The 19726-nt window shown below is 45.5% G+C and overlaps 1 protein-coding gene across 3 annotated transcripts in view; it reads left to right on the top strand.

Annotated features, from left to right (window-relative positions):
- Positions 1–19087, top strand: part of LOC311100045 (lysosomal proton-coupled steroid conjugate and bile acid symporter SLC46A3) — a gene marked incomplete at its 3' end in the record, with an annotated part of 34112 nt that extends 15025 nt beyond the window's left edge. Inside the window, exons 6-8 of one of the 3 annotated variants that reach the window (XR_014609790.1) lie at positions 3306–3462; positions 14896–18196; positions 18302–19087. Coding sequence is in view for 2 of the 3 variants with exons in the window: in XM_084140786.1 (XP_083996912.1) it covers positions 3306–3462; positions 14896–15010 (272 nt within the window). Of the gene's footprint in view, positions 1–3305; positions 3467–14895; positions 18197–18301 lie in introns of those variants that run through there. The other 2 variants (XM_084140786.1, XM_084140787.1) reach the window with 2 other exon arrangements.
- Between the last annotated feature and the right edge of the window lie 639 nt (positions 19088–19726).

Below are 19726 nucleotides of genomic sequence, written 5' to 3'. Positions count from 1 at the left end.
CATGCAAGATCTCACCTCGTGGAGTTGCAATGATCATGAGAACGGTGAGGAATCAGCCCAGAACTTCACGGGAGGATCTTGTCAATGATCTCAAGGCAGCTGGGACCATTGTCACCAAGAAAACAATTGGTAACACACTACGCCGTGAAGGACTGAAATCCTGCAGCGCCCGCAAGGTCCCCCTGCTCAAGAAAGCACATATACAGGCCCGTCTGAAGTTTGCCAATGAACATCTGAATGATTCAGAGGAGAACTGGGTGAAAGTGTTGTGGTCAGATGAGACCAAAATCGAGCTCTTTGGCATCAACTCAACTCGCCGTGTTTGGAGGAGGAGGAATGCTGCCTATGATCCCAAGAACACCATCCCCACCGTCAAACATGGAGGTGGAAACATTATGCTTTGGGGGTGTTTTTCTGCTAAGGGGACAGGACAACTTCACTGCATCAAAGGGACGATGGACGGGGCCATGTACCGTCAAATCTTGGGTGAGAACCTCCTTCCCTCAGCCAGGGCATTGAAAATGGGTCGTGGATGGGTATTCCAGCATGACAATGACCCAAAACACACGGCCAAGGCAACAAAGGAGTGGCTCAAGAAGAGGCACATTAAGGTCCTGGAGTGGCCTAGCCAGTCTCCAGACCTTAATCCCATAGGAAATCTGTGGAGGGAGCTGAAGGTTTGAGTTGCCAAACGTCAGCCTCAAAACCTTAATGACTTGGAGAAGATCTGCAAAGAGTAGTGGGACAAAATCCCTCCTGAGATGTGTGCAAACCTGGTGGCCAACTACAATAAACGTCTGACCTCTGTGATTGCCAACAAGGGTTTTGCCATCAAGTACTAAGTCATGTTTTGCAGAGGGGTCAAATACTTATTTCCCTCATTAAAATGCAAATCAATTTATAACATTTTTGACATGCGTTTTTCTGGATTTTTTGTTGTTGTTATTCTGTCTCTCACAGTTCAAATAAACCTACCATTAAAATTATAGACTGATTATGTCTTTGTCAGTGGGCAAACGTACAAAATCAGCAGGGGATCAAATACTTTTTTCCCTCACTGTATAGGACCAAACACACATCACGACAAGAGAGACAACACAACACTACATAAAGAGAAATCTAAGACGACAACATAGCATGGCAGCAACACACAACAACACAACAACACAGCAAGGTAGCAACCCAACATGAAAACAACATGGCAGCAGCACAACATGGTAGCAACACAAGACATGGTACAAACATTATTGGGCACAGACAACAGCACAAAGGGCAAGAAGGTAGAGACAACAATACATCACGCGAAAGCAGCCACAACTGTCAGTAAGAGTGTCCATGATTGAGTCTTTGAATGAAGAGATGGAGATAAAACTGTCCAGTTTGAGGGTTCTTTGCAGCTCGTTCCTGTCGCTAGCTGCCGCGAACTGGAAAGAGGAGCGCCCCAGGGATGTGTGTGCTTTGGGGACCTTTAACAGAATGTGACTGGCAGAACGGGTGTTGTATGTGGAGGATGAGGTGACCAGTTTACAGAGGAGTATAGAGTGCAGTGATGTGTCCTATAAGGAGCATTGGTGGCAAATCTGATGGCCGAATGGTTTGCAAAAATCTCTGAAGCTGGAGACTCTTATCTCCCTCAATAACTTTAAGCATCAGTTGTCAGAGCACCTTACCGATCACTGCACCTGTACACAGCCCATCTGAAATTAGCCCACCCAACTACCTCATCCCTATATTGTTATTTATTTTGCTCTTTTGCACCCCAGTATCTCTATTTGCACATAATCTCTTGCACATCTAGCATTCCAGTGTTAATACTATTGTAATTATTCTGCACTATAGCCTATTTATTGCCTTACCTCCATAACTTGCTACATTTGCACACACTGTATATATATTTTCTGTTGTATTTTTGACTTTATGTTTTTTTACCCCATATGTAACTCTGTGTTGTTTTTATTGCACTGCTTTGCTTTATCTTGGCCAGGTCGCAGTTGTAAATGAGAACCTGTTCTCAACTGGTTTACCTGGTTAAATAAAGGTTAAATAAAAAAATAAAAATAAATGGTAAAGAACATCTAGCCGCTCGAGAGCACCCTTACCTGCCACTCTATGAATTTACATCTTCGTAATCTAGCATGGGTAATAATAATAATAATAATAATCCTCAGTGTATTTTATATTGTGCTTTTCATTACAAGTAGAATCTCAAAGTCGCTTTAAAAACAAACAAAAATTCAATTTTAACAAAACAAATGTAGGGATCTTGGGCGATGGTCTTCCACAGCTTTAGAGTGATAGGCAGTTCAGAAAGGTAGTACTGTAATATTGACAGAAGGGATCATACATGGTGCAGCCAGACAGGGAGGTAGACTTCTGAGAGACAGGACACGGAGCTCCTCATCCTCCTCTTCCTCCGTAGGTAGACTGGATCGTCCACTACTGAAGTGTGGCACCCACCTCCTCCTCCTCTTCCTCCGTAGGTAGACTGGATCGTCCACTACTGAAGTGTGGCACCCACCTGGGTGACGTTTTGGCGACTGTAAATGCATCAGTAATACCACCACACCTCAGCAGTGGTTCAGAAAAGCCTCCTACGAAGCAAGACTCTGCATCCCCTCACACCGCAGTCCACTTCCCTCTAGGAACTGGGCCAGAGGGCCAAAACCGATGCTGTTGATCTGGTGTTGCTGCGTCATTCAAATCATATTAGCAAGCAAGCTAGCTAGCTAGCCAAGCCAAATACAAACTGACGTGTCATAATCAGTCCTACAGTTTCGTAGGTCACCACCAGATATTACAGTTCATCTATCAACAAGTTATCAAAAACAAAGAAAGTTTATTCAAATATACAATTTAAAAAAAACAACACTTAAAAACAATAAAATATGTACAATATTTACAGAGCTCTCTGCCTAGGCTACCTCACGGCGCTATGGCAACCATGGAACTTGTGGCAATAATGTGGAAAGCAAGGCAACCATTATGACATGGTCCCAGACAACAGAGGAGATGTGCTCTGCTCCTTCTGTCTCACAACGTTAGGCTGAAGTATTTAAATGTAGGCCCATGTAGGGGTGATTTACCGATGTGGCAACGTTAGGCTGAAGTATTTAAATGTAGGGTGATATACCGATGTGGCAACGTTAGGCTGAAGTATTTAAATGTAGGGTGATATACCGATGTGGCTTTGAACTCATCTATCTGACAGTGCATTGTCTTCCTCTCTCTCTGTGTCTCTCTCTCGTGTGTGTGTGTGTTTGTGTTTGTGTGTGTGTGTGTGTGTGTGTGTGTGTGTGTGTGTGTAGGAGCGTTGTTTGCGTGCTTGGCTTGCCTGGACAGTGTGAGCAACAGTGTGGCAGTGGTTTTGTTCAGTAGTCTCTACGCTGCCACTGTAACCTGGTACCCTGGATTCTGCTTCCTGTTGTCTGCTGGACTCTGTGTCATCCCATTGGCCCTGCTAGGGTGAGTATTATATACTACTACTACCACTATACTAATATACCACCACTATACTGCTATACTACTACTATACTACCGCTATACTACCACTATACTACCATACTACCACTATACTACCGATATACTACCACTATACTACTATACTACCACTATACTGCTATACTACTACTATACTACCACTATACTACCGATATACTACCACTATACTACCACTATACTACCACTATACTACAACTATACTGCTATACTACGACTATACTACTGCTATACTACCACTATACTACTATACTACCACTATACTGCTATACTACTACTATACTATCGCTATACTACCACTATACTACTATACTACTACTATACTACCGATATGCTACCACTATACTACCACTATACTACTACTATACTACTACTATACTACTATTATGCTGTACTACCACTATACCACCACTATAATAATATACTACCACTATACTACTATAGTACTACTATTCTACCGCTATACTACCACTATACTACCACTATACTACCACTATACTACCACTATACTACCACTATACTACCACTATACTGCTAATGTGCTATACTACCACTATACTACAACTATACCACCACTATACTAATATACTACCACTATACTACTAGTATACTACTGTTATACTACCACTATAATACCACTATAATACCGCTATACTACCACTATACTACCACTATATCACCACTATAATAATATACTACCACTATACTACTAGTATACTACTGTTATACTACCACTATAATACCGCTATACTACCACTATACTACCACTATACCACCACTATAATAATATACTACCACTATACTACTAGTATACTACTGTTATACTACCATTATAATACCGCTATACTACCACTATACTACCACTATACCACCACTATACCACCACTATAATAATATACTAACACTATACTACTAGTATACTACTGTTATACTACTACTATACTACCACTATACTACCGCTATACTACTAATATGCTGCATCTATACTACCTCTATACTACCACTATACGACCACTGCTAATATGCTATACTACCGCTATACTAACACTATACTGCTAATATGCTATACTACCACTGTACTACCACTATACTACTAATATACTATACTACCGCTATACTACCGCTTCTACACAGTGTCATCCCCATGGCCCTGCCAGCGTGAGTATAAGTTGTGTGAAAATAAAATGAATATCAGGGTCGGGTTCAATTCCTCTTCAAGGGGATGGATTTTGAATTCAATATTGTCCATTTCTTATGAGGATTATTAAGTTGTTGGAATTTTAATTCACTTCATATGAACTTAAATAAAATGTGCCCCAACCCTTCTTAGTTGCTTTCTTAGTTTACCAACTGAGATACCTCTCCTATTGTCCAACTCCAGACTCCCTGTTAACTCTGTTCAGTAGGGTAAACTTCCATGATAAAATGTTACTCCCAGTCACTAGTCATGTGACTGAACAGTACCTTATCAGGTTCCAGCAACATTAGTGAACATACAGGTTTTGAGTTGACATGTGACCGATGAGTCACATGAATGAGGTGTTTTGATTTTCATCCAGACATGATATCTTACCTGACCCAGATATGGCTCTAATGTTATCTACTATTTACGGTTTGCATGCAGGCAGGAGGGGAGGTGTTCTGGTCCAGTTTGAACCTAGTGGGCTAATAATGGGAGTCTCAAGGAAAATAAATAATGGTCCGCTGTGTTAGAAAAATGCCAGAGCTCTTCTGTGTGGATTTACACTACCGGTCAATAGGTTTAGAACACCTAGACATTCAAGGGTTGTAGAATACATTGTAGAATAATAGTGAAGACATCAAAACTATGAAATAACACATATGGAATCATGTACTAACTAAAAATGTGTTAAACAAATCAAAATATATTTTATATTTGAGATTCTTCAAATAGCCACCCTTTGCCTTGATGACAGCTTTGCACACTCTTGGTATTCTCTCAACCAGCTTCATGAGGTAGTCACCTGGAATGCGTTTCAATTAAAAGGTGTGCCTTCTTAAAAGTTAATTTGTGGAATTTCTTTCCTTCTTAATGCGTTTGAGCCTATCAGTTGTGTTGTGACAAGGTAGGGGTGGTATACAGAAGATAGCCCTATTTGGTAAAAGACCAAGTCCATATTATGGCAAGAACAGCTCAAATAAGCAAAGAGAAACGACAGTCCATCATTACTTTAAGACATGAAGATCAGTCAATACGGAACATTTCAAGAACTTTGAAAGTTTCCTCAAGTGCAGTCGCAAAAACCGTCTCTGCTTGTCGCTCAGCATTACGGAGATTGATCGGGGGTAAGGACCTGCGATAGACTAGTGCTCTGTCAAAAGGGGTACATCAAGCTGCCTCAAGCTACAGAATCAGGGGATAGACTCCCTGCTCCTATTAGCTATTCCGGCTCACACAAGCCAAGGCAGTGGAGGCTGCTGATGGGAGGAAACCATGTGTTTTGATATCATTCCACTCCAGCCATCACCACGTTCCCGTCCTCCCCAATTAAGGTGCCAACAACCTCCATGTGGTGCAAGGCTACTTACTTCCTACTTACTCAAGGCTGAAAGCAGTTCCTGGTAGCTACTACCCTATGTTTAGCAGAGTTCCTGGTAGCTACTACCCTATGTTTAGCAGAGTTCCTGGTAGCTACTACCCTATGTTTAGCAGAGTTCCCGGTGGCTACTACCCTATGTTTAGCAGAGTTCCCAGTGGCTACTACCCTATGTTTAGCAGAGTTCCTGGTAGCTACTACCCTATGTTTAGCAGAGTTCCTGGTAGCTACTACCCTATGTTTAGCAGAGTTCCTGGTAGCTACTACCCTATGTTTAGCAGAGTTCCCGGTGGCTACTACCCTATGTTTAGCAGAGTTCCTGGTAGCTACTACCCTATGTTTAGCAGAGTTCCTGGTAGCTACTACCCTATGTTTAGCAGAGTTCCTGGTAGCTACTACCCTATGTTTAGCAGAGTTCCTGGTAGCTACTACCCTATGTTTAGCAGAGTTCCCGGTGGCTACTACCCTATGTTTAGCAGAGTTCCCGGTAGCTACTACCCTATGTTTAGCAGAGTTCCCGGTGGCTACTACCCTATGTTTAGCAGAGTTCCTGGTAGCTACTACCCTATGTTTAGCAGAGTTCCCGGTAGCTACTACCCTATGTTTAGCAGAGTTCCCGGTGGCTACTACCCTATGTTTAGCAGAGTTCCTGGTAGCTACTACCCTATGTTTAGCAGAGTTCCTGGTAGCTACTACCCTATGTTTAGCAGAGTTCCTGGTAGCTACTACCCTATGTTTAGCAGAGTTCCTGGTAGCTACTACCCTATGTTTAGCAGAGTTCCTGGTAGCTACTACCCTATGTTTAGCAGAGTTCCCGGTGGCTACTACCCTATGTTTAGCAGAGTTCCTGGTAGCTACTACCCTATGTTTAGCAGAGTTCCCGGTGGCTACTACCCTATGTTTAGCAGAGTTCCTGGTAGCTACTACCCTATGTTTAGCAGAGTTCCCGGTAGCTACTACCCTATGTTTAGCAGAGTTCCTGGTAGCTACTACCCTATGTTTAGCAGAGTTCCCGGTGGCTACTACCCTATGTTTAGCAGAGTTCCTGGTAGCTACTACCCTATGTTTAGCAGAGTTCCTGGTAGCTACTACCCTATGTTTAGCAGAGTTCCCGGTGGCTACTACCCTATGTTTAGCAGAGTTCCTGGTAGCTACTACCCTATGTTTAGCAGAGTTCCTGGTAGCTACTACCCTATGTTTAGCAGAGTTCCCGGTGGCTACTACCCTATGTTTAGCAGAGTTCCTGGTAGCTACTACCCTATGTTTAGCAGAGTTCCTGGTAGCTACTACCCTATGTTTAGCAGAGTTCCTGGTAGCTACTACCCTATGTTTAGCAGAGTTCCTGGTAGCTACTACCCTATGTTTAGCAGAGTTCCTGGTAGCTACTACCCTATGTTTAGCAGAGTTCCTGGTAGCTACTACCCTATGTTTAGCAGAGTTCCCGGTAGCTACTACCCTATGTTTAGCAGAGTTCCTGGTAGCTACTACCCTATGTTTAGCAGAGTTCCTGGTAGCTACTACCCTATGTTTAGCAGAGTTCCCGGTAGCTACTACCCTATGTTTAGCAGAGTTCCCGGTAGCTACTACCCTATGTTTAGCAGAGTTCCTGGTAGCTACTACCCTATGTTTAGCAGAGTTCCCGGTGGCTACTACCCTATGTTTAGCAGAGTTCCTGGTAGCTACTACCCTATGTTTAGCAGAGTTCCTGGTAGCTACTACCCTATGTTTAGCAGAGTTCCCGGTGGCTACTACCCTATGTTTAGCAGAGTTCCTGGTAGCTACTACCCTATGTTTAGCAGAGTTCCCGGTAGCTACTACCCTATGTTTAGCAGAGTTCCCGGTAGCTACTACCCTATGTTTAGCAGAGTTCCTGGTAGCTACTACCCTATGTTTAGCAGAGTTCCCGGTAGCTACTACCCTATGTTTAGCAGAGTTCCTGGTAGCTACTACCCTATGTTTAGCAGAGTTCCTGGTAGCTACTATCCTATGTTTAGCAGAGTTCCTGGTAGCTACTACCCTATGTTTAGCAGAGTTCCCGGTAGCTACTACCCTATGTTTAGCAGAGTTCCCGGTAGCTACTACCCTATGTTTAGCAGAGTTCCTGGTAGCTACTACCCTATGTTTAGCAGAGTTCCCGGTGGCTACTACCCTATGTTTAGCAGAGTTCCTGGTAGCTACTACCCTATGTTTAGCAGAGTTCCCGGTGGCTACTACCCTATGTTTAGCAGAGTTCCTGGTAGCTACTACCCTATGTTTAGCAGAGTTCCCGGTGGCTACTACCCTATGTTTAGCAGAGTTCCCGGTGGCTACTACCCTATGTTCCCGGTAGCTACTACCCTATGTTTAGCAGAGTTCCCGGTAGCTACTACCCTATGTTTAGCAGAGTTCCTGGTAGCTACTACCCTATGTTTAGCAGAGTTCCCGGTGGCTACTACCCTATGTTTAGCAGAGTTCCTGGTAGCTACTACCCTATGTTTAGCAGAGTTCCCGGTGGCTACTACCCTATGTTTAGCAGAGTTCCCGGTGGCTACTACCCTATGTTTAGCAGAGTTCCTGGTAGCTACTACCCTATGTTTAGCAGAGTTCCCGGTGGCTACTACCCTATGTTTAGCAGAGTTCCCGGTGGCTACTACCCTATGTTCCCGGTAGCTACTACCCTATGTTTAGCAGAGTTCCCGGTAGCTACTACCCTATGTTTAGCAGAGTTCCTGGTAGCTACTACCCTATGTTTAGCAGAGTTCCCGGTGGCTACTACCCTATGTTTAGCAGAGTTCCTGGTAGCTACTACCCTATGTTTAGCAGAGTTCCCGGTGGCTACTACCCTATGTTTAGCAGAGTTCCCGGTGGCTACTACCCTATGTTTAGCAGAGTTCCTGGTAGCTACTACCCTATGTTTAGCAGAGTTCCCGGTGGCTACTACCCTATGTTTAGCAGAGTTCCTGGTAGCTACTACCCTATGTTTAGCAGTAGAATCAGTCCAAATGAAGGAGGGAGGAAACGGGACGAGGGAGCTACTTGAGATGAGTCAGGCTAGATGAGGCGTAACACATGATCACTCCCTGGATGATGTGACCCAGTCAATCACATCAATACACAGACTCACTGACTCATCAGCTTTCGTTTACTTGTCAAGGACTGGCTCTGGTTGTTGTGAGTCTCCTTCCACAGGTGTTCCATTACACAGGTGTTCCACTATCCCCTCACTCTCCCCTAACTATCCTCTCACTACCCCTTCACTACCCCCTCACTATCCACTCACTACTCTTTCACTATGCCTTCACTATGCCCTCACTATCCCCTCACTACTCCTTCACTATGCCCTCACTATCCCCTCACTACTCCTTCACTATGCCCTCACTATCCCCTCACTATCCCCTCACTACTCCTTCACTATGCCCTCACTATCCCCTCACTACTCCTTCACTACTCCTTCACTATGCCCTCACTATCCCCTCACTACTCCTTCACTATGCCCTCACTATCCCCTCACTATCCCCTCACTACTCCTTCACTATGCCCTCACTATCCCCTCACTACTCCTTCACTATGTCCTCACTATCCCCTCACTACTCCTTCACTATCCCCTCACTATCCCCTCACTCTCCCTTCACTATCCCCTCACTATCCCCTCACTACTCCTTCACTATCCCCTCACTCTCCCCTTAATATGCCCTAGCTATCCCCTCACTATCCCCTCACTATGCCCTCACTATCCCCTCACTACTCCTTCACTATCCCCTCACTACTCCTTCACTACTCCTTCACTATGCCCTCACTATCCCCTCACTATGTCCTCACTATCCCCTCACTACTCCCTCACTCTCCCCTCACTACTCCCTCACTATCCCCTCACTATACCCTCACTATCCCCTCACTCTCCCCTCACTACTCCTTCACTATCCCCTCACTATCCCCTCACTATCCCCTCACTCTCCCCTCACTACTCCTTCACTATCCCCTCACTATCCCCTCACTATCCCCTCACTATCCCCTCACTCTCCCTTCACTATCCCCTCACTATCCCCTCACTACTCCTTCACTATCCCCTCACTATCCCCTCACTATCCCCTCACTACTCCTTCACTACCCCCTCACTCTCCCCTCACTATGCCCTCACTATCCCCTCACTCTCCCTTCACTATCCCCTCACTCTCCCTTCACTATGCCCTCACTATCCCCTCACTACTCCTTCACTATCCCCTCACTACTCCTTCACTACCCCCTCACTATGCCCTCACTATCCCCTCACTACTCCTTCACTATCCCCTCACTACTCCTTCACTATGCCCTCACTATCCCCTCACTATGTCCTCACTATCCCCTCACTACTCCCTCACTCTCCCCTCACTATCCCCTCACTACTCCCTCACTATCCCCTCACTATCCCCTCACTACTCCCTCACTCTCCCCTCACTATCCCCTCACTACTCCCTCACTATCCCCTCACTATCCCCTCACTATTCCTTCACTATCCCCTCACTACTCCTTCTCTACCCCCTCACTATGCCCTCACTATCCCCTCACTACTCCTTCACTATCCCCTCACTACTCCTTCACTACTCCTTCACTATGCCCTCACTATTCCCTCACTATGTCCTCACTATCCCCTCACTACTCCCTCACTCTCCCCTCACTATCCCCTCACTACTCCCTCACTATCCCCTCACTATACCCTCACTATCCCCTCACTCTCCCCTCACTACTCCTTCACTATCCCCTCACTACCCCCCCACTATCCCCTCACTCTCCCCTCACTACTCCTCACTATCCCCTCACTACTCCTTCACTATCCCCTCACTCTCCCCTCACTACTCCTTCACTCTCCCCTCACTATCCCCTCACTATCCCCTCACTATCCCCTCACTATCCCCTCACTATCCCCTCACTATCCCCTCACTACTCCTTCACTACCCCCTCACTATCCCCTCACTCTCCCCTCACTATCCCCTCACTATCCCCTCACTACTCCTTCACTAGCCCCTCACTATCCCCTCACCATCCCCTCACTATCCCCTCACTACTCCTTCACTACCCCCTCACTATCCCCTCACTCTCCCCTCACTATCCCCTCACTATCCCCTCACTATCCCCTCACTACTCCTTCACTACCCCCTCACTATCCCCTCACCATCCCCTCACTATCCCCTCACTATCCCCTCACTACTCCTTCACTACCCCCTCACTATCCCCTCACCATCCCCTCACTATCCCCTCACTATCCCCTCACTATCCCCTCACTATCCCCTCACTCTCATCTCACTATGCCCTCACTACTCCTTCACTCTCCCCTCACTCTCCCCTCACTATCCCCTCACTACTCTCTCACTATCCCCTCACTATACCCTCACTATCCCCTCACTCTCCCCTCACTACTCCTTCACTATCCCCTCACTATCCTCTCACTATGCCCTCACTATGCCCTCACTACTCCTTCACTCTCCCCTCACTATCCCCTCACTATCCCTTCACTATCCCCTCACCATCCCCTCACTATCCCCTCACTATCCCCTCACTCTCCCCTCACTACTCCTCACTATCCCCTCACTACTCCTTCACTATCCCCTCACTATCCCCTCACTCTCCCCTCACTACTCCTTCACTATCCCCTCACTATCCCCTCACTCTCCCCTCACTATCCCCTCACTATCCCCTCACACTCCTTCACTACCACCCCTCACTATCCCACTCACCAACCCCACACTATCCCCTCACTACCCCTCACTACACAACCCTACACCCCCTCACTATCCCCACCACACCCACTACCCCTCACTATCCCCTCACACCCCTCACTATCCCCTCACTACTCATCACTATCCCCTCACCATCCCCCACTACCCTCACTATCCCCTCACTACCTCACTACCCCCTCACTATCCCCTCACCATCCCCTCACTATCCCCTCACATCCCCCTCACTATCCCTCACAACCCCACCCTCACCTCATCCACAATCCCTCACCATCCCCTCACTATCCCCCTCACTATCCCCACACTACCCCCTCACTATCCCCTCACAACCCCACACATCCCCTCACTATCCCCTCACTACTCATTCACTATCCCCTCACCATCCCCTCACTACTCCTTCACTACCCCCTCACTATCCCCTCACCACCCCTCACTATCCCCACACTATCCCTCACTATCACCCTCACTATCCCCTCACTATCCCTCACTCACATCACACTATGCCTCACCTACTCCTCACTCTCCCCTCACTCTCCCCACACAACCCCCTCACTACTCACTCACTATCCCCTCACTATACCCACTCACTATCCCCTCACCTCTCCCCTCACTACTCCTTCACTATCCCCTCACTATCCTCTCACTATGCCTCACTATCCCTCACTACTCCTCACACTCCCACCACACATCCCCTCACTATCCCATCACTATCCCCCTCACCATCACCCTCACTATCCCCACACAATCCCCTCACACTCCCCCTCACAACTCCACACATCCCCTCACTACACCTTCACTAACCCCACACAATCCCCACACTCACCCCACACTACTCCTTCACAATCCCACTCACTATCCCCTCACTCTCCCCACACTATCCCCTCACTATCCCCTCACTACTCCCTCACTACCCCCACACTATCCCCTCACCATCCCACACTATCCCCACACATCCCCTCACCAACTCCTTCACTACCCCACACTACCCCACACTATCCCCTCACTATCCCCCTCACTAACCCCTCACTAACCCCTCACCTACTCATTCACAATCCCCACACCATCCCCACACTATCCCTTCACTATCCCCTCACTACTCCTTCACAACCCCCCCTCACTATCCCCTCACCATCCCCCACACTATCCCCACACATCCCCTCCTATCCCCACACTATCACCCACACTCACAACTCACTATCCCTCACTACTCCTTCACACTCCCCTCACTCACCCCCTCACTATCCCCTCACTACTCCCTCAAATCCCCACACTATACCCTCACTATCCCTCCACTCTCACCCTCACTACCCTTCACTATCCCCTCACTATCCCCTCACACTCCTCATCACTATGCCCTCACTACCCTACACTCTCCCCTCACTATCCCCTCACTATCCCCTCCACTATCCCTCACAATCCCCTCACCATCCCCTCACTATCCCCTCACTATCCCCTCACTCACCCTCACTACTCCTCACTATCCCCTCACTACTCCTTCACTATCCCCTCACTATCCCCTCACTCTCCCCTCACTACTCCTTCACTATCCCCTCACTATCCCCTCACTCTCCCCTCACTATCCCCTCACTATCCCCTCACTATCCCCTCACTCTCCCCTGACTATCCCCTCACTATCCCCTCACTATCCCCTCACTCTCCTCTCACTATGCCCTCACTATGCCCTCACTACTCCTTCACTCTCCCCTCACTATCCCCTCATTATCCCTTCACTATCCCCTCACCATCCCCTCACTATGCCCTCACTATCCCCTCACTACTCTTTCACTACCCCCTCACTATCCCCTCACTCTCCCCTCACTATCCCCTCACTATCCCCTCACTATCCCCTCACTACTCCTTCACTACCCCCTCACTATCCCCTCACCATCCCCTCACTATCCCCTCACTATCCCCTCACCATCCCCTCACTCTCCCCTCACTATCCCCTCACTATCCCCTCACTATCCCCTCACTATCCCCTCACTCTCCTCTCACTATGCCCTCACTATGCCCTCACTACTCCTTCACTCTCCCCTCACTATCCCCTCACTATCCCCTCACTATCCCTTCACTATCCCCTCACCATCCCCTCACTATGCCCTCACTATCCCCTCACTACTCCTTCACTACCCCCTCACTATCCCCTCACTATCCCCTCACTATCCCCTCACTACTCCTTTACTACCCCCTCACTATCCCCTCACCATCCCCTCACTATCCCCTCACTATCCCCTCACTCTCCCCTCACTACTCCTTCACTATCCCCTCACTATCCCCTCACTACTCCTTCACTATCCCCTCACTATCCCCTCACTATGTCCTCACTCTCCCCTCACTACTCCTTCACTATCCCCTCACCATCCCCTCACTATCCCCTCACTCTCCCCTCACTATCCCCTCACTATCCCCTCACTATCCCCTCACTACTCCTTCACTCTCCCCTCACTATCCCCTCACTCTCCCCTCACTATCCCCTCACTATCCCCTCACTACTCCTTCACTACCCCCTCACTATCCCCTCACCATCCCCTCACTATCCCCTCACTATCCCCTCACTACTCCTTCACTACCCCCTCACTATCCCCTCACCATCCCCTCACTATCCCCTCACTCTCCCCTCACTATCCCCTCACTATCCCCTCACTATCCCCTCACTATCCCCTCACTCTCCTCTCACTATGCCCTCACTACTCCTTCACTCTCCCCTCACTATCCCCTCACTATCCCCTCACTACTCCTTCACTACCCCCTCACTATCCCCTCACTCTCCCCTCACTCTCCCCTCACTATCCCCTCACCATCCCCTCACTCTCCCCTCACTATCCCCTCCATATCCCCTCCATATCCCCTCACTATCCCCTCACTATCCCCTCATTTCCTTATTAATTTTCTATTCTTGTCTTACTTTTTAACTCTGCATTGTTGGTTAAGGGCTTGTCAGGAAGCATTTCATGGTAAGGTCTACACCTGTTGTATTTGGCGCATGTGACAAATAAAATGTGATTTGATTTGTCTCTCTCTCTCTCTCTCTCTCTCTCTCTCTCTCTCTCTCTCTCTCTCTCTCTCTCTCTCTCTCTCTCTGTCTCTCTCTCTGTCTGTCTGTCTGTCTGTCTGTCTGTCTCTCTGTGTCCGTCCGTCCGTCCGTCCTCCAGGGGTGTGAGGCTGCTGGGAGTGGAAGAAGGTAAAGAGGCCAAGGAGGTGGAGGCCCTCATCCCAGGAGAGGAAGGTCTCGCTGGGGACGAGAACGACAATCCTCCCCTCACCTGAGACTGGAGGCTGGAGGCCGGATAGGGAAGACTGGAAACCCTGGTGCACTTTGTATTGTAGTCTCTTTTCTCTCTCTGTGTCAGGGTCTAAAGCCCTCGGAGAGATAGATTCCCTCAGGTGAACTGCTCTGCTATAAAGCCCTTTAGGAAATGTCCAATTCAGCACTTACGTCATCTACTCACCACCTTGGAAGCACTTTATCCTGTGTGGCTGCGCTGGGGTGGCTATAGTCTTAATTAATGCATTTCTAGGTCAAGAAAGAGTATACCGTTTTAGCAAAGGAAATTAAAGTTATGTTTCTAAAATGTCTTCAGTAGTATAATATAATAAGAGAAACAGGTTTCAAACATCCTCGACGATCAGAGCTCAGAACTGTTCCCTTCAAAAGGAAACTCTAAATGTGTGACAGGTAGCGGGCTCACCTTTTTAGTATGAAGCGGAAACATTTGAAAGGAAATACAATGTGTGAATATGTGCCATGTGTAACTATGTTTAAAAAAAAGTCTATGTTTTCAGGGCTATTCAACTCTTACACTACGAGGTCCTGATTCCTGCTGGTTTTCTGTTCTACCTGATAATTATTGCACCCACCTGGTGTCCCAGGTCTAAATCAGTCCCTGATTAGAGGGGGGGCTATGGGAGAAAAGCAGAGGAACTGGCTTCCAGGTCCAGAGTTGAGTTTGAGGGCCCTACTGTATATAGTGCACTACTTTTGACCTGAACCCTGTGGGCTCTGGTCAAAAGTAGTGCACTATATAGGGAATATGGTACCATTTAGGGCACACAAATATGTTTTGGTTTGGTTTGATTTTCCTAGCTCCTGTACTCGGGGTCATTTCTCCATAAACTTTTTTTGAATCACTGGTATGACCTCTAAAGGTTTTGTGTGAAATATGAAACATTGCTTCCATATGCACCTCACACAGCAATAACTATAGAACATGTGTCCAGAATTATATAGAGGATACATGAATAACTGATCATCCAATCACTCACTCATCATGGTGGAATAATAAGATCATCCTATCACTCATCATGGTGGAATAATAAGATCATCCTATCACTCATTATGGTGGAATAATAAGATCATCCTATCACTCATCATGGTGGAATAATAAGATCATCCTATCACTCATCATGGTGGAATAATAAGATCATCCTATCACTCATCATGGTGGAATAATAAGATCATCCTATCACTCATCATGGTGTAATAGTAAGATCATCCTATCACTCATCATGGTGGAATAATAAGATCATCCTATCACTCATCATGGTGGAATAATAAGATCATCCTATCACTCATCATGGTGGAATAATAAGATCATCCTATCACTCATCATGGTGGAATAATAAGACCATCCTATCACTCATTATGGTGGAATAATAAGATCATCCTATCACTCATCATGGTGGAATAATAATACCATCCTATCACTCATCATGGTGGAATAATAAGATCATCCTATCACTCATCATGGTGGAATAATAAGATCATCCTATCACTCATCATGGTGGAATAATAAGACCATCCTATCACTCATTATGGTGGAATAATAAGATCATCCTATCACTCATCATGGTGGAATAATAAGATCATCCTATCACTCATCATGGTGGAATAATAAGACCATCCTATCACTCATTATGGTGGAATAATAAGATCATCCTATCACTCATCATGGTGGAATAATAAGATCATCCTATCACTCATTATGGTGGAATAATAAGATCATCCTATCACTGATCATGGTGGAATAATAAGATCATCCTATCACTCATCATGGTGGAATAATAAGATCATCCTATCACTCATCATGGTGGAATAATAAGACCATCCTATCACTCATCATGGTGGAATAATAAGACCATCCTATCACTCATCATGGTGGAATAATAAGATCATCCAATCACTCACTCATCATGGTGGAATAATAAGATCATCCTATCACTCATTATGGTGGAATAATAAGATCATCCTATCACTCATCATGGTGGAATAATAAGATCATCCTATCACTCATTATGGTGGAATAATAAGATCATCCTATCACTCATCATGGTGGAATAATAAGATCATCCTATCACTCATCATGGTGGAATAATAAGATCATCCTATCACTCATCATGGTGGAATAATAAGATCATCCTATCACTCATCATGGTGGAATAATAAGATCATCCTATCACTCATCATGGTGGAATAATAAGATCATCCTATCACTCATCATGGTGGAATAATAAGATCATCCTATCACTCATCATGGTGGAATAATAAGATCATCCTATCACTCATCATGGTGGAATAATAAGATCATCCTATCACTCATCATGGTGGAATAATAAGATCATCCTATCACTCATCATGGTGGAATAATAAGATCATCCTATCACTCATCATGGTGGAATAATAAGATCATCCTATCACTCATCATGGTGGAATAATAAGATCATCCTATCACTGATCATGGTGGAATAATAAGATCATCCTATCACTGATCATGGTGGAATAATAAGATCATCCTATCACTCATCATGGTGGAATAATAAGATCATCCTATCACTCATCATGGTGGAATAATAAGATCATCCTATCACTCATCATGGTGGAATAATAAGATCATCCTATCACTGATCATGGTGGAATAATAAGACCATCCTATCACGCATCATGGTGGAATAATAAGATCATCCTATCACTGATCATGGTGGAATAATAAGACCATCCTATCACGCATCATGGTGTAATAGTACGTTTTGTTGTGATGTACAGGTTAAATAGTGCAGGCTAACCCATCCATATCAATGCAGAAGGGAAATTAGCTAATTGATTGTTGCATTTTAAGTACATGCAATTACTCAGATTCCTAGAACTCCTTGTGAAGTAAAAGTCAAATTGGTGAAAGGAATATTGGTCAGATATCTAACAAAGTGAAAGGAGTATTGGTCAGATATCTTAACAGAATATTGGTCAGATATCTAACAAAGTGAAAGGAGTATTGGTCAGATATCTTAACTGAATATTGGTCAGATATCTAACAAAGTGAAAGGAGTATTGGTCAGATATCTAACTAACAGAAAGTAATAGCAAACAGCAGTAGTCTGTGTACTAGGGAGTTTCAAGTGTCTATGCACTACTGTTAGCAGGTTTACGGTAGGCTAGTGTCTATGCACTACTGTTAGCAGGTTTACGGTAGGCTAGTGTCTATGCACTACTGTTAGCAGGTTTACGGTAGGCTAGCCTCCTCCTGCACAGATGGGTACTGTATGGGTATGCACTACTGTTAGCAGGTTTACGGTAGGCTAGCCTCCTTCTGCACAGATGGGTACTGTATGGGTATGCACTACTGTTAGCAGGTTTACGGTAGGCTAGCCTCCTTCTGCACAGATGGGTACTGTATGGGTCATACCGTGCGTTCCACCTACCCCCTTGTAACAACTTGGTACAAGCACTTTCTCAATGTTGCCTCACAGAAACACAACATGATAGACTTGTATAGGCGTTCAAGGAAACACACGTTCTGTCTGGCCTATGTAATGCATTCTGTCTGGACTATGTAATGACTTGTTAGCCTCCCCAGTGAGCCAAATTGGTTGAAAATACCAGTTTTGCTCACCATGCGGGTCCCAGATCTGTTTGTGCTCTTTCCAACTCCATTGCTGTCATTGTCAAGCCAAATAATGGCTTCGGCGTGACAGTGACTGACAAGGAGTTGGCATGATGGTACAAACAGATCTGTCTCTCAGGCTTATGACTCGATGTTGTTGAGTTAAACTGAACAGATCTGTCTCTCAGGCTTATGACTCGATGTTGTTGAGTTAAACTGAACAGATCTGTCTCTCAGGCTTTATGACTCGATGTTGTTGAGTTAAACTGAACAGATCTGTCTCTCAGGCTTTATGACTCGATGTTGTTGAGTTAAACTGAACAGATCTGTCTCTCAGGGCTTATGACTCGATGTTGTTGAGTTAAACTGAACAGATCTGTCTCTCAGGCTTATGACTCGATGTTGTTGAGTTAAACTGAACAGATCTGTCTCTCAGGCTTATGACTCGATGTTGTTGAGTTAAACTGAACAGATCTGTCTCTCAGGCTTTATGACTCGATGTTGTTGAGTTAAACTGAACAGATCTGTCTCTCAGGGCTTATGACTCGATGTTGTTGAGTTAAACTGAACAGATCTGTCTCTCAGGCTCATGACTCGATGTTGTTGAGTTAAACTTCACTGTTACACAGTAGTTTACCTCCATTTAAAGATTGATTAACCACAACGATCAATAACTGAGAAATGATCAACTGATCATGTGAAAACCAGCATAGTCAAATGGATACAAAGGACAGTATTGGGAAATACTTCTTTATGTACAAAATGTTAATTTGAGCCATTGCATGTGTGCTGTTTTTTTTTTAACAGTAACTTAAGAACGCCCCAAATGTTTTGTGTAACTGGAAGAAAGAATAAATAAATAAAAGTTTGATTAAACAATAAAGATGTGTCTACAACGTCTGACGGACTTTATGAAAGTGTACGTCTGTCATTTCTCTTCAGTTGTTTTCTGACAACTAAACATTGATGTGGCTGGATTGCAATATTTGCTTTCATGGGTTTTGCTTTTCTAGAAACCAGCGTGTAATGTCTATAGTACCACCAGGTGTCACTCTTGGTTTAGGATGTAGCCCCCACACAGCCAATACATTTTTACATTTACATTTTA

This window comes from Coregonus lavaretus, assembly GCF_964263955.1.
Source record: "Coregonus lavaretus genome assembly, chromosome: 24".
Classification (NCBI taxonomy): Eukaryota; Metazoa; Chordata; class Actinopteri; order Salmoniformes; family Salmonidae; genus Coregonus; species Coregonus lavaretus.
The sequence above is the reverse complement of the archived record's forward strand: the minus strand, read 5'-3'. Positions and strand labels throughout refer to the sequence as shown.